Consider the following 15,583-nt stretch of genomic DNA (forward strand, 5'->3'; position numbering starts at 1 on the left):
AGTTCTGACATCTGGTCTTAGGGTGTGCCCGTTCTGCTCGGGTCTGAGGCAAGGATGCAGGCTCACAAGGGGGCAGGACGGGCTTCACCCGTGCTTCCTGCTCAGGCTCGTGTTCTCCAACTCTGGGAGAACCTTCGGGCTTGTCATTAACAAGCAGATCTGCTTTTTACGTTTTTAGTTGATATTTCTGTAGCGTCCCACAACTTAATGAAGTTGTGCTTCATTAAGGATTGCAAGCCACACCCTTACTCTTTGTTGTCTTTTGGTGGGGGAGAAGTGCAAGTATGTTGCTGTGGGTCTTCTTAGAGACCTGAACTGATCTGTGACTTTTTTACTCATCTTCAGACAGAAAACTCTGAGAGAGAAAGGGATGTTTATGAGGAGCTGCTCACTCAAGCTGAAATTCAAGGCAATATCAACAAAGTCAATAGTAAGTATGTCCCTGACTCAGGTACCTGGAGAGACGTTACAGAACAATAGGAGTGTTGATCTGTTCTTGTACCGATGACATGGTTTGAGTTTATTTATCAGTGGATTTGTTTAGGAACTATTGCTTATTACTGTTTTTTTGTGTTTGTATATCTTCTGTTTTAGCTACTGTTGTCCTCAGGTGGGCCCTCGCTATTCTGTTTGCTCATCTGTCTGCTGTAGCTTCTGGACTTGCCTTGTTGGCTAATTTCACTCTCTCACCCTGTGTTAATACACTTTTTAAAAAATCGAAATAGTGACTTTTCCTATTTTTAAAGTAATATTTTTATTTTCTTTTCAGAGAGTAATACAAGCTATCCAGAAGTAAACAAAAAATACACAGAAAATTAACCCCTCATCCCCTAGAAATAACCACTATTAGCATTTTTTATGAATATCCTTTTCAAAACATTTTTAAACAAAAATGAGATTAAAAAATGATTTTTGTATATATGTGTTACATTCTTTTGAGAAACTAATTTCTTGAAAGTGTCACTTTCACTTTATCACTCTTCTGCTAAAGAACCTACATTATTATTTGCTGGACAAAATGTAGACCCCTAGTCTAGTGGAGTTCTGTATTTTGTATTTTATGCATACTACTCTGTACAAACTCATCTGCCTAATTGTCTCCCATATTCACTCCGTCCATTTCATGACTCATGAAGGAGTCCTGTTCTGGAGTGGCTCAGACCTGGGACTTGGTCTCTTGGCCTCTTACTTAAATTTTTTTAACGTTTGTTTATTTTTGAGAGACAGACAGACACACACACACACACACACACACACACACATACAATCTGAAGCAGACTCCAGGAGAGAGAGAGAGAGAGAGAGACATGCACATGCACACACACACACACACACACACACACACACACACACACAATCTGAAGCAGACTCCAGGCTCTGAGCTGTCAGCACAGAGCCTGATGAGGGGCTCGAACTCAAAAACTGAGATCGTGATCTGAGCCAAAGTTGGACACTTAACCGACTGAGTCACCCAGGTGCCCCTCCTGGCCTCATTAATAGCACCTGTGGCATAAGTCGTTATGCAGATGATGAGATAATGTGTGTAAATTACATGGCATTTAGTAAGTCCTCAGTAAACATTAACATTATTATAGCTTTTGCTAATGGGGTAGTCTCCTCACTCTAATGGCCTCATACCTTATCTCTTAATCTGATTCAAATTATACCCATCATTCAGGGTCCAGCTCGATTCTCACCTGCACCCATTCCATCTCTCCCACAGCATTTATAGACCACACGATTTTGTACTCAATTACATATTGTCTTATATTGCTTGCCTTTGTTTCTGACATCTCCGTAAATTCCTTAAAGTACAGATTACTTATGAGTTATGCTTCTTTTGAGATCCCTGTAATTCCTAGCATAATGGTTACATTTGATTTCAACCAGACTTGACCTTGTTTTGCTAAAGATAATAATAATAGTAATAGTAATTCGTGTCCTCTTTGTTCATTGGGAGGCCCTAATTTCTCTCTTGAACCAATACTCTGAATAACTAGAGAGACTTTATTTATTTATTTATTTATTTATTTATTTATTTATTTATTTATTTATAATTTGAGAGAGAGAGAGCACAAGCTGGGGAGGGGAAGAGAGACAGAGAGAGAGAATCCCAAGCAGGCTCCGTGCTGTCAATGCAGAGCCCTATGCAGGGCTTGAACTCACGGACTGTGAGATCGTGACCTGAGCCATAATCAGGAGTTGGTTGCTTAACTGACTGAGCCACCCGGGCGCTTCTAGAGAGCCTTTAGAAGTTTTTAGCAATTCCATATGATCAGAAACTCTTAAATCCTGACCAGGAGTATTTGTATTCTGTTGCATTCTAGTTCATTTGAGATAATGGTTTTCTGAACAGAGTAATAGTTCCATGCACGTATGAGTGATGTGTTGTCCTGTATCTATATGAATATTTAGGCCAGCAAATTGAACTAGAGTGTCCTTTTATACTTAGTTGTGTGAGAAGAAAGCGCAGCATGTTTCCTGCTGCACACGGTGCATAACAGTCTTTGTGTCACTAAGTTTTTTTTTTCTGTATTGTTTAGGATTTTATAACTGTGGTAGCTTGACTTGGCAAAGTGTATGAGAGTCTATTATAAACCTGTGAGGGAAGAGCCACAGTATATGTTTTTAAAGTGTTCCATTCAGGGCCGCCTGGGTGGCGCAGTCGGTTAAGCGTCCGACTTCAGCCAGGTCACGATCTCGCGGTCCGGGAGTTCGAGCCCCGCGTCGGGCTCTGGGCTGATGGCTCAGAGCCTGGAGCCTGTTTCCGATTCTGGGTCTCCCTCTCTCTCTGCCCCTCCCCCGTTCATGCTCTGTCTCTCTCTGTCCCAAAAATAAATAAAAACGTTGAAAAAAAAAATTAAAAAAAAAAAATAAAGTGTTCCATTCATATTCTCATGTGGTCAGAGGAGCAAAATAATACGAATTCCTTCAAATAGCTTTCAACGTGGTACGGATGATAAATGTGCAAATGAGTAATTTCAGGGCAACTTGCTTAGAACAAAATATCAAAGCTTGTATGAGATGCATCATAAAATAAAGAAGGGAATGATGACTTCTCGTTGGAGGTTTGTATGGGAAACTTCTCTGGATAAATAAGGCAGGATTCCTCATAGAGGCACAATCTTTTCTAGTCGTAGAACCAGTCTGAAGCAAGAGAAAGTTGTATGCTAGGAAGATACAGGAACTTTAGGTCCAGAATTATCTTAACATAATTTATAGATAAGATTCTTCCCCTAAGGCTGTGAGAACCAGCAGTGAAGTCAATGCCCCAGGAGAAAGCTGCAGGCCAAATACTTAAAAATGAGAAAAAGTTTTTGAATAAGGAAAAGTGATTAAAGCTTAGTGGAAGAAAATATTTAAATAATGTTCTAAACTTTATCATCTTTATAGTATAAATGTTAGTAAATGTTTATTTAAATATTTACATATTTATGTAGTAAGTTTATGCTTCCAGTAAAAGCATAAGTGACTAGATGCGTTTGTAGATAGGTAATCTGAGATTCTACTTTGCAGACCTAGAGAAAGCCTGGTAGTTACCTGATTTTGTTTATTTTCTGTCTCCATTCCTGTAAAAGTTCCACAAAGATAGAGATAACTTGTTTTGTTCAAAACTGTATTTGCAGCATAGAGCAGGTGCTCAGTAAGGGTTGAAGGAATGGATGGTTAATTGGCTAATGGTCACATAGACCTGTAGCCATGACTGAAAGAGCCATCACCTTGGTGTGGTAATGAATTACTGAATTGCAGGTGTATTCATTGGGAAGAAGTGGATAGTCTCTTAGGAGTCTACAGTGAGACCACAAATCCATTGAAATTTAAAATCTTTTTCTTTTTGACACCTTATATTAATTTTTTATAATGAAAACATTAAAAATTTATAAGTGCTGCTATGTCCCAAATATTTTGATTTTTAGGATGTTATTATTGATTTGTTTTGCTACTTCGGTGATAAAATCAGTTCAACTGCATGGAGGGAGAATTCTTCTCTCTTTTAAAAATAAGGAAACTGAAAATCGTACAGTAATTATCATTTTCCAGTGGTTATTATTTCTGAAATCAGAAAGTACTGTATTCTGACTTCCAACCTAATACCTTATCTATTTTACAATATGCAGAGTGCTTTTGTGTACATTGATTTTATTTAATCTGAACAATAACACTATGGGGAAGGTGTCTTTATTATTTTCAGGTAAAGGAACATCTAGGTTTTCACTGCCAGATGTAAAAGACCTTATGTGACCTCAGGTTCTGTGACTAGAAGTAGAGAATATCGAGAGGGTGTAGACAGCGCCTTCCATTCCACATGGTCAGACCACCTTTGCTCTCTGGGCTCTGACTCCTGGGTGGAGTGTGTTTAGGAGATGGGGGATAATGAAGGGATTCGGACTGATGCTATAAAGAGGAACTAAGGCTGTTTCTCCTGGAGTAGACTGTCATGGGGAAAGAGGGACTGGATGTATTCAAGTGTCAACACTAGGGTGAAAACTTTAATAGTTTTTGTTTTGTTTTGTTTCTTAAAACAAAATTGCCCAAAGATGTAGTAAGTTGCCATGGGAGAAACTTTCTCCTGTGTGGTAGTTTAGGCAACAATTTGGCATTTAGAGGGAATTTAGACACGAATTGGTTTGTACTGATGCCTCTGTTAGTGCTACCCGTAGTGGTGCCAGGGTGTCTACATCTGGAAGCTTTTAAGTAGGCCTGAGGCGTGGTCCAGGAATCTGTTAACTCTGATGAACAGCCCGGCTGGGGCCCCTGGACTTGATGCCTTTAAGGTTCTCTTCCAATGCCAAGATCCTGTGCTTCTGTGATATTCCAGAATAAAGGCCATCTGAACTATATTTCCCTCATCTGAAATTGAGATTGGTTTGGGGGAGGGAAAAATACTCTAGACCGATGTTTACAAAGTGTTTTCTTAAGCTTTGGTCTTTTTTCTTCCTCAGCTTCTTCTGCATTAGCAAATGTGGATCTGGCCTTGGAGCAGGGCGCTGCACTGGCCTTGTTCAAGGCTCTGCAGTCCCCCGCGCTGGGCCTTCGAGGGCTCCAGCAGCAGAACGGTGACTGGTACCTCAAGCAGCTCCTGGGTGATAGACAGCAGAAGAGACAGGTAAAAGTGTCCTGGGTCGAACCCGCAAGCTTTCACATGTAGCCATTCGAATCCTGTATTCGATCCTGTATCGTTTAAAGATATTTATGGAGGCTTTTTCCCCTATATAGTATCACCCATAGTTTTTAGTATAACTTTTTCTCCCGCATATAAATGAAGGATTTTATTTATTGAAAAAAAAATTTTTTTTTTAATGTGTATTTATTTTTGAGAGAGAAAGAGTGTGTGAGCAGGGAAGGGGCAGAGAGAGAGAGAGAGAGAGAGAGAGAGAGAGAGAGAGAAAATCCAAAGCAGGCTCCAGGCTCCGAGCTGTCAGCACAGAGCCTGATGTGGGGCTCGAACTCACGACCCGGGAGATCATGCCCTGAGCCAAAGTTAGATGCTTAACCAACTGAGCCACCCAGGTGCCCCTAAATGTAGGTTTTTAAAATATCCTCAAGTGGGGTGTCTGGGTGGTTCAGTTGGTTGAGAGTCCGGCTCTTGATCTCAGCTTGACTCTTGATCTCAAGGTCCTGAGTTCAAGCCCCGTGGTGGGCATAAAGCCTACTTAAAAAAAAAAAAAGTCCTCGGGGGCGCCTGGGTGGCTAGGTCGGTTGGGCATCCAACTTCCACTCAGGTCATGATCTCACAGTTTGTGAGTTCAAGCCCCGCATTGGACTCTGGGCTGACAGCTCAGAGCCTGGAGCCTGCTTTGGATTCTGTGTCTCCCTCTCTCTCTCTTCCCTTCCCCAACTTGTGCTCCGTCTCTAAAAAAAAAAAAAAAAAAAAAAAAAAAAAAAAAAGTCCTCAGGTAAAATACACATTGTTTTTAGCTGTCTTTTGCTTTTAGAGTTGTAAATCTTCTTAAACACACCCACCCTCCGAACCTGACCACCCTTTCACTGAAGCATCCTTCTTAATCCCCCAGCTAAATGCCATTGGGGAAAACTTGAATCTTTTTTACATTCTTACTTCAGGAATTTCTACTTAAAAGAAAACACACGTCACTAGTTTCCTCTGGCCAACACTGGGAAAGTACTTAACGTGCAGTAAAAGTACACTGTGGAATTGTACTTAGTGGGTTTTTAGAACAAATATGAGTGGCTTTCTTTTTGTCTGAATGAGGACAGTGTACATTATACAGATTCCCAGCATATATCAGCCAAAGTCAATAGCATTAATGTGCTAAGGAGTCTATAAACATCTCATCTCAATATTTTGATGCTTCTCACAAACTATTCTTTTTTACATGTACTGGTGTCTGGAAAGTCACTCTACCCCAGATTTGGCAAGGGCTTTGGCTCTACCCAGGGATGCTACTTTGCACGTAGCCTGAAGCTGTCACTTAGGCCTCTGGTTCTTTGTCCCTGTGACTGCTGTTGAGATACGACAATTATAAGACCTGGAGGCATAGGCATGAGAATCCTTATATAAATGTTCTTTGCTTGGGGCGCCTGGGTGGCTCAGTCGCTGAGAGTCGGTGACTCTTGATTTCGGCTCGGGTCATGATCTCGCAGTTTTGAGATTGAGATTGAGCCGTATCAGGCTCTACCCTGACGGCTTGGAGCCCGCTTGGGATTCTCTCTCCCTCCATCCCTCTCTTTGCACCTCCCCCATGTGTTTGTGCACTCCCCCTCCCTCTCTCTCTCTCCCTCTTTCTCTCAAAATAAGTAAATAAACTTAAAAGAAAAACCAAGTTGTTTGCTTTTCTTAGGGTGGCCAGGCGGATCCCCTGCAGAAGGAGGAACTGCAGTCTGGAGTGGATGCTGCCAACAGTGCTGCCCAGCAGTATCAGAGAAGTAAGAGCCCCCCCTGAGAGGCCGAGTGGGGCTGATGTCACAAGGGGCGTCTGAGGTCAGATTCCGTCACTCCTCGCCCCCTCCCCAGGCCTGCTCGCCATCCACCACCGGGTGCCTCTGGCGGCGGCGGCTCCCCTGGTTTTCAAAGCAGAGCTGAGCCCGTGGAGGCTCACTCGGGCCGGGAGGCACCTGACGGTTGGGGGAGGTGAGACTTAGGGGCTTGATCGGTAAGATCTGGACGGTGGAGGAGGGAGGAGAAGGAGAAGGACGCTCCTAACGTGAGAGAGGAAGGAAGGACACGCGAGTAGAGGTATAGAAGGTGAGAGAGGTCTGGAAACAACGGTGGTTCGAATAACATTTTTGTACGTGTTTGGAGCCGAGCTGTGTAAGATTAAGGCTTGGAAAGACCGGAAACCTTTGCGTGGCAGCTTAAGGAGCTGGTCCTCTACTTGCCGGGCTGCAGGGGATGGAAGAGACGTTTTAGAAAGATGTTTTATAAATTGGAGTGGAGGGAAGATATGGGTGAGGGAGAAGGGAGGCCACCCTTTGAAACAGCTTCGTGGAGATACAGTCGGCCTGGCCTCCGGTTCACCTTCATACAAAGGGGGAGCCTGTTCCGTAAAGATGAAATTTCCACTTCAAACATTAGGGCTGATAGTTTATCCACAGAATGTAACTTTCTTCTGTGAAGACGACTCTCCTTCCCCTTGGGGCTTCCCACGCCAGCTGCATTTCTCACCTGTTTTCTACCAGGATTGACAGCCGTGGCAGCGATCAACGCCGCCATCCAGAAGGGTGTTGCTGAGAAGACGGTTCTGGAGCTCATGAATCCCGAGGCCCAGCTGCCCCAGGTGTTTCCATTTGCTGCTGGTCTTTATCAGAAAGAGCTGGCTACCCTGCAGCAACAGAGTCCTGAGGTAAGTCAGCTGAACCTGTCCTGCTTGTGAGCAAAATGGAGTGGCCATGAACTTGATACCTGCCCCTTGGAGTCGTTGGCAGAGCCTTTTTTTTTTTTTTTTTAAATTAAATAAACCAGAAGCTTAGACTTCTTATGCCTTTATTAAACTTGTAACCTTGCTTGGTGTCCAAGAATGTCTGTCCTCCCCTTCTCCCCCTCCCCCTCTCTGTACAGCATAACCTCACCCATCCTGAGCTCTCTGTCGCAGTGGAGATGTTGTCATCAGTGGCCCTAATCAACAGGGCGTTGGAGTCGGGGGACATGAACACCGTGTGGAAACAGTTGAGCAGTTCCGTGACAGGCCTTACCAATATTGAAGAAGAAAACTGTCAGAGGTGGGTGCCCAGAGTGGCAGCTTGAGTCCATCAGACGGCTCTTACTCTGTTGCTGGTCAGCACCACTCCCGTTTTCAGGCATTGTGACCTTAGTGTGATCTTTTCTTTTCTTTTTTTTTCCTGTTTTGATTCACTTTATTAACTGTTATGCTGGACGACTTATTGTAAATTACCTATTATCATGACATTCGACTCCTAAATATATAGATATGCTTATCTGGAACAATGAAGGTACTTATTTTGTAGCCACAATAGTGCTGTCTTCTACGCTGACAAAAGCAGCACTTCATCTTTAGTATCTTCTAAGCCTAGTCCGTTTTCATGCTTCTTCACTTGTTCCAAAACTGTCCTTTTCTCCTGGTCTCTTCAAACCAGGATCGAGTGCAGGACCATGTGCTACATCTGACTGTTGTATCCCTTAGGTATCTTCTAATCTAGCGTGGTTCCTGTCTTCATGATGCCGAGTGGTTAAAGAGCTGGGACCAATTTGTATTAAATGTTCTGTCTTCGGGTTCTGGTTGCTTCCTGATATTTGGCTTATTCCTGGAAATTGGAAATTACATCCAAAGGGTTGTCAAGATTCAAGTCAACATTTTTGGTGATGTGTGTTTCATATCTCTTAACTAGAGGCATATAAAATCTATTTGTGTCACCGTTAGAAATACTAAGATTGATCATTGAACTGGGGAGACAACTTATCCCTCTAATGTATATTTATGTTTTCCCTTAGCATAATCTCTTTTTGTACCTTTGCACCATCAAAATATCCAGTTCCCCTTTAACCATCACCTAGTGTTTTTAACTCTGGTTGATAGTTCTTGTTTAAATCAGTACTTAATATTCAGTAAGAGTTGCTTAATGGTGATATCCTTTTTTTTTTTTTTTTTTTAAAGTAAGCTCTACACCCAACGCAGGGCTTGAACTCACGACCCCAAGATCAAGAGACACACACCATACTGACTGAGCCAGCCAGAGACCCTTAATGATATTTTGTTAGCTGGTGTATGGTCTTTAGGAATTGGTTGAGACACTGCCTCTGGTTATTAGTTGGTGATACCTGGAATTTAGAACATGTAACAGACTGTTAAGAATGAATGATATCCTGGGGCGCCTTGATGGCTCGTTTGCTAGAGCGTGGGCTCAATCTTGGGGTTATGATTTTAAGTACCACATTGGGTGTAGAGATTACAAAAAGAAAAAAATAAACTTAAAAAAAAAAAAGGGAAGAAGTAGTGATGCCTTTACATTTTCACATTTTGTTGAAGGTAACTCCTCAGTCCCAAAGTTTTCCTCCAGAGTATGTCAAACTGTTGGGATACATTAGCTGTCTTTGTTCCTTGGATAATTTGTTCCCAGTCTTCTCATTCCTGTCATCTGTGACAATCCTGAAGATTCCTTTTACTTTTCTTTTCTTTTTTTTTTTAATGTTATTTATTTTCAAAGAGAGAGAGAGAGCAAGCAAACATGCATACACACAAGGGAAGGGCAGAGAGAATCCCAAGCAGGTCCCCATGCTGACAGCACAGAGCCCAATGTGGGGCTCGATCCCATAAGCCATGAGATTACGACCTGAATTGAAACTAAGAGTTGGACGCTTGACTGACTGAGCCACTCCTGAAGGTCCCTTTTCTTATGTTGTCCTTCATTGTCTTTTTTGTTGGGGGAATGAGGCAGGTATCTCGACGAGCTGATGAAACTGAAAACTCAGGCACATGCAGAAAATAATGGATTTATTACATGGAATGACATTCAGGCTTGTGTGGACCATGTGAATCTGGTGGTGCAGGAGGAACATGAGAGTGAGTAATCTATTTAATTATCCCCTCAAATAATGACACAATTAAAGATGGTGTGATTCCACGACCTGATTCTGAACACTAGTCCTAGAAAGATTTTTGGAAATTGGATGTGTGTGTGTGTGTGTATCTCAAAAAGCTAAGGTTAGATGTTGTTTTCAAAACCTCAGGCAACTGCTACAATTAGGTGTGTGTGTAACAAAAACTAAAATATTCAGGTCGTCCCTTGAACATGATCTTTTATTTTTAAACGTTTTGTAACAAGTAGTTCTGACGCTAACTAACTACCTGGAGTTAGGTCATCTTGCGTGGGTGCAGGGGACAGTCCTCCTTAAGACTCCTCTCATTTCAGACACCAGTCACAAACTCTAAGGAGTTCCCAGGTCACCACGCTTCTGAACAACTGGCTATAAATTCAGAGGTTCCCTCAATCTCCCCCCCCCCCCCCCCCACAGGTTCAATAATTTGCTAGAGTGCCTTGCAGAACTCAGGGTAAAGCCTATGTTTATGATGATAGTTTTATTATAGAGTATACAAATCAGAAGTGGTCAGAAAAGGAGACCTGTAGGGGGATGTCTGGTAGGGTCCCAAATGTGAAGCTTATGTGTCCTTAGGATGTGTGTCACAACCAGGGAGGCTCACCTGAGTGTGGGGTGTCCAGAGTTCTTAAGGGGCTTCGTTACCTGTGAAGGATTGGTTGTTGGCCATGTAACTGAACTCGGTTTCTAGTCTGCCTCCCCTCCCTGGAGATAGGCAGGCTGGGCTGATACCACGATATCACACGGCTCAAAGCCCCAGTATTTTGATCGCGGGCTTGGTCTTGCCGGCATGACCAGCCCCCGTCCTGAGACCATCCAGCGGGCCCGCCTGGTTCGCATAGAAAGACTCAGGTGTGGTCCTAGAAGCCCGGCAAGAATAACACAGATAATCCTACCATTTAGGAAATTCCAAGGGGTTCAGAGGCTTCATCTCAGAGACTCAGGTCAAAGGTCAACCACATTTTTCTTCTACCACCGAGCCTTTACAGAAGTAGTACAGCTGCCTGAGATACCTAAGGAATGAATGTTTTTAGTTTTAATTCGTTCAGTTTGTATTTCCTGTAAGAAAAATGCCGTTGGTTAGTGAGAAGAGCCTTGCTTTGGGGTGGGGAGCCCTCGGGTTGGATCTGCCGTCGGCCACCTGTTTGCGGTGTGATCTTGAAGAAATCTCTAAGCCTAGTCTTTTCTTACATAAAGATGTTGATCAGGTGACTTTTTAGGATTCTTTGAACTCTGACGTGCTGTGAATCAAAAATGGTTTTGATTACACATTGCAAAGTACTTGAAAGCTAGATTATTAAAGCCAGTTTCGTGAAAATTCTCTCAACTTTTCAGGTAGAGCAATTAAAAATAAAACAGAAAGACTTGAGGTTTCAGTGGCAATATGGATACCAGGGAGTTTACTTTAAATGAAACAAATACTAAAAAAAAATTAAATGCTGCTTAATATTATAGGTGTCAAGTTATGATTTGAATCATAATGCTTGGGTGGATTTATGATTAATTAGATTTGTTTAAATAATTTGTTAATTAAAAGAAAATAACCTTTGTCCCTTCATATTTAGGGATTTTAGCCATTGGTTTAATTAACGAAGCCCTGGATGAAGGTGATGCCCAAAAGACTCTGCAGGCCCTGCAGATTCCTGCCGCTAAACTTGAGGGAGTTCTCGCAGAAGTGGCCCAGCATTACCAAGACACGCTGATCAGAGCAAAGAGAGAGAAGGCCCAGGTGAGTGGCACTGAAATTGTTCTTTTCCCTTCAGAGCACTTCATCCCTCATCCCTTCAGAGACAGAGAAAATCTCTCCCTTCATTTCCTCAATGACTGTTTTCTGGCACCTTTGCACTCAGAGCACTGGAGGGACACGAGACGTGACAGTGCATATTTGGGTGTTTTTGTGGTTCTCTGTTGTTGTAGACACATCTCTTGTGTCTCTTTAAGTAAATTCTGTGTTGAAACGTAATGCCAAAATTGTGTAAGTTACGTAAGTTGCGTTAGTATATATGAGAATTAAAAGTGGCATAAATTTTCAAGAGCATACCTGTGTAATTGGTACTCAGATTATGAAAAGCTTAACGGAACTGTCCACCCCATCCTTTTCTGTCCTTGTCCACCCCCCACTCACCCACCTGCTGGTAACCACTATCTTGATTTTTAATGCCACGGTTGATTTTTGCCTGTATTTGAATTGTATTTGAACTGCCTGTAAGTAGCATTTTATACTTTCTTGTATCTGGTTTCTTTTGCCCAACATAATGTTAGTGAAATTCATCTGTGTAGCTGCAAGACGTATGAATTTGTTCATTCTCATTGTTGTGTGCTATTCCATCACGGGGTTATATATTCATCGTTGGTAAATTTGGGGTTGTTTCCCATTCTTTGGCTATTGCAAATAGTGCTTCTATGAATATTTTAGTACATGTCTCTTGGTAAATATATGTATCATTTCTATTAATTAGGTGTACATTTAGAAGTAGAATGGATGGGTCATAGGGAATACACATAAGCTTTAGTAGATAAATGCCATGTTTTTTATAATGGCTTTACTGAGATGTAACTCTCCTACCATAGATCTCACCATTTCAAAGTGTACAATTCAGCGGTTTTTGTTCTGTTCACAGAGTTGTGCAACCCTCTCCTCAATCAATTTTAGAAGATTTTTGTCACCCCAGAGAGAAACCTGGCACTCATTAGTCACTTCTCATTTTCCCTTAGTCTCTCCAGCTTGAGGCAACCAGCAGTCTGCTTCTGTTGGTGGATTTGCCTCTTCTGGTCATTTCGTCTACATGGACTCATACAATATGTGGTCCTTTGTGATTGGCTTCTTTCATTTAGCTTGGTTTACCCAAGTTGTAGCATGTGTTGGGAGTACATTTCTTTTTACTGTCAAATTATGTTCCACTGTATGGCTGTACCACATTTTACTTATCCATTCATGAGCTGATGGACACATAGATTGTTTCTACTTTGTGGCTATTAGGAGTAATACTGCTATGAACATAAAAGTTTTTGTGGGTGATTATAACACACCTTTTAAAAAGTTTGTCTTACCTCTCAGCTAGGTTGTTGACGGAAATGGACAAGATTTGTACCTCTTTTTATCATGTTGCTGAGTAGGAAGTTTCTTTGTATATAGTAGGCCCTCAGATGTTAGTTGCATGATTAAGACATAATTACTTCTGTTTTTCTAATTGTGATGGATCTCCTTTTAGGTTCTTCCTAAGTAATAACAGTTACATAGGGGGGACCACACCTTTCTTTTCTGACTGAGAGGATCCCTACCGTGAGGTCTGGTAGCAAGCAGAAGAACTAAAAGAAAAATCTTTTTTTTTTTTTTTAATTTTATTTTTAAGTAATCTCTACACCTAATGGGTGTCTCGAACTCACAACCCTGAGATCAAGGGTCTCTCTACTGACAGGGTCAGCCAGGTACCGCCTCCCCCCCGCCACCCCAAAATAAATTTTTAATTTAGGGGGTCACATTCTTTCTGGGAAACCAAAGGTGGAAAAACAGACCAGAACTTTTGTGTTATTGAGGCTTTTGTATGCTCCCGCTGATGGAGGCTCTGTAAGCGTGGGCTGGGATGAGGGGTCGTGGCTAACACTGTAATGTTGATTGACCCCCTTTGATTGCATTGTCAGGAGAGTAGTTGGCATTACCGTGTCCTAATCATATAAATACGGCAAGTACCAGATTTCACTTAAGAGGCACATCATGGTGCAGAATGTCAGTGATCTGAAACACAAGTCCTATTTTGTAGTCAGGAAACTGAGAAAAAGGGATCGGATCTAATGTGATAATTACTTGGGTGAGAAGCGGTTGTAAATGGAGTTCTCTGTCTTTGATATTAATTTTGGACCATTTGGACCAGAGCTTCCCAAACTTGGCTGATTGTGAAAACACTTGAAAAGTCATTTTATTTTATTAAAAAAATTTTTTTTAATGTTTATTTATTTGTGTGAGAGAGAGGGAGACACAGAATCCGAAGAAGGCTTCAGGCTCTGAGCTGTCAGCACAGAGCCTGACACGAATGAAGCATGAAATCATGACCTGAGCCAAAGTCGGATGCTTAACCGACTGAGCCACCCAGGTGCCCTGAAAAGTCATTTTAAAAATACAGATTCCTAAGCTTTAACTCTATTCCTGATTCAGAATATCTAACCCGGGGCCTGGCTGCCCTGATTTTGTGAGGGCCAGTGGTGGTGGCGTTTCTTTTTGCTACCATATAAGTCCAGAAGGAATCTTAGATCTGCCTGACAGAGGAGTGGGCTTTGAGAGAATGAGCTAGGGCTGGTTCCCTAAAAAAGGAAACCTCTAAAAAAGGAAAGTCACTGGAGCACCCAACTTGTACCTGCTCTCACATGCTGTGAGCCTGACTGCTCCTTTTGTTTGGGTCGTGGGAGTTAAAGTTTTAGAGGATGTGACTAGAGTTTGAAGCATTTCCTTTTGCAGGGGAGTAACTTTCAGGATCCATCAAAAGGGGAGGAAGGGGGGCGGAGTTAGGGGAAAATTTGCTTGATAGTGCCAGGCCCAGCTGTGTAGACAAGTATTTGGTGGAATTGGCTTTTTTTAGGCCTCAGCTTAGCAGTTCCTCTGAGCCATTTTTGGGAGTGGTTTTAAAAATAATCATCTGGGTTCTAAAATTAGCGAACAAAAATCTTCATTTAAATTTGGTCTGTAGTTCTCTTGTGATATCTTTGTGTCTGGTTTTGGTATCAGGGTAATACCGGCCTCAAAGAATGAACTGGGAAGTATAACTTCCTCTTCTAGGTTTTAGAAGAGTTTCTAAAGGACTGCTGTGATTGTTCTTTAAACGTTTGGTAGAATTCACCAGCGAAGCCATATGGCCGTATGTTTTTGTTTGTTTGTTTTTGTAGAATGTGTTTCCACGTCTGTGTTTGTTATAGGCCTATTCGGATTTTTTTTCCAGTATTCTTTATTCCTCCTTCCCTTTCTTGTTGCCCTCTGGGAATTCTGTTTTGCATATATTGATATTATTAATGGTGTCCACAGGTTTCTGAGGCTTGATTCATTTTTTCTCATTCTTTTTTCATAACTGTTCCTTAGACTGGATATTGTTCCTCAGACTGTAAATTTAAATTGACCTATCTTCGGGCGCCTGGGTGGATGCCCAAATGGTTAAGCATTTGACTCTCGGTTGTAGCTCATGTCATGATTTCATGGTTCGTGGGTTTGAACCCTGAGCTGGGCTCTGTGTTGACAGCGCAGAGCCTGCTGGGGGTTCTCTCTCTCTCCTCTCTCTCTCTCTCTCTCTCTCTCTCTCTCTCTCTCTCAAAATAAGTAAAATAAATAAACTTTAAAATAAATACACAAACAGACCTGTCATCTTCAAGTTCGCTGACTCTTTCTTTTGTGTGATCAAATCTGCTGAGTCCCTCCAGTAAATTTTTCGTCTCAGTTATTGTACTTTTCAACTCCAGAATTTCATTTTTTAAAAAATAATTTGTTTCTTTATTGCTATTCTCTGGTAAGATACTGTTCTTATACTTTAAGTTCTTTAGACATGGTTTCCTTTAATTCTTTGAACATATTTAAAATAGATAATTTAA

General features: G+C 41.8%; 1 protein-coding gene across 1 annotated transcript in view; it reads left to right on the top strand.

Annotated features, from left to right (window-relative positions):
• The window catches only part of IQGAP1 (IQ motif containing GTPase activating protein 1), a 102,676-nt gene that overhangs the window by 45,201 nt on the left and 41,892 nt on the right, over positions 1-15,583 (top strand). Inside the window, exons 9-15 of the mRNA XM_043553895.1 lie at positions 346-430; positions 4,944-5,107; positions 6,801-6,885; positions 7,639-7,802; positions 8,018-8,178; positions 9,853-9,977; positions 11,578-11,741. Coding sequence (XP_043409830.1) covers positions 346-430; positions 4,944-5,107; positions 6,801-6,885; positions 7,639-7,802; positions 8,018-8,178; positions 9,853-9,977; positions 11,578-11,741 — 948 coding nt within the window. The remainder of the gene's footprint in view (positions 1-345; positions 431-4,943; positions 5,108-6,800; positions 6,886-7,638; positions 7,803-8,017; positions 8,179-9,852; positions 9,978-11,577; positions 11,742-15,583) is intronic.

This window comes from Prionailurus bengalensis, chromosome B3 (genome assembly GCF_016509475.1).
Source record: "Prionailurus bengalensis isolate Pbe53 chromosome B3, Fcat_Pben_1.1_paternal_pri, whole genome shotgun sequence".
Classification (NCBI taxonomy): domain Eukaryota; kingdom Metazoa; phylum Chordata; class Mammalia; order Carnivora; family Felidae; genus Prionailurus; species Prionailurus bengalensis.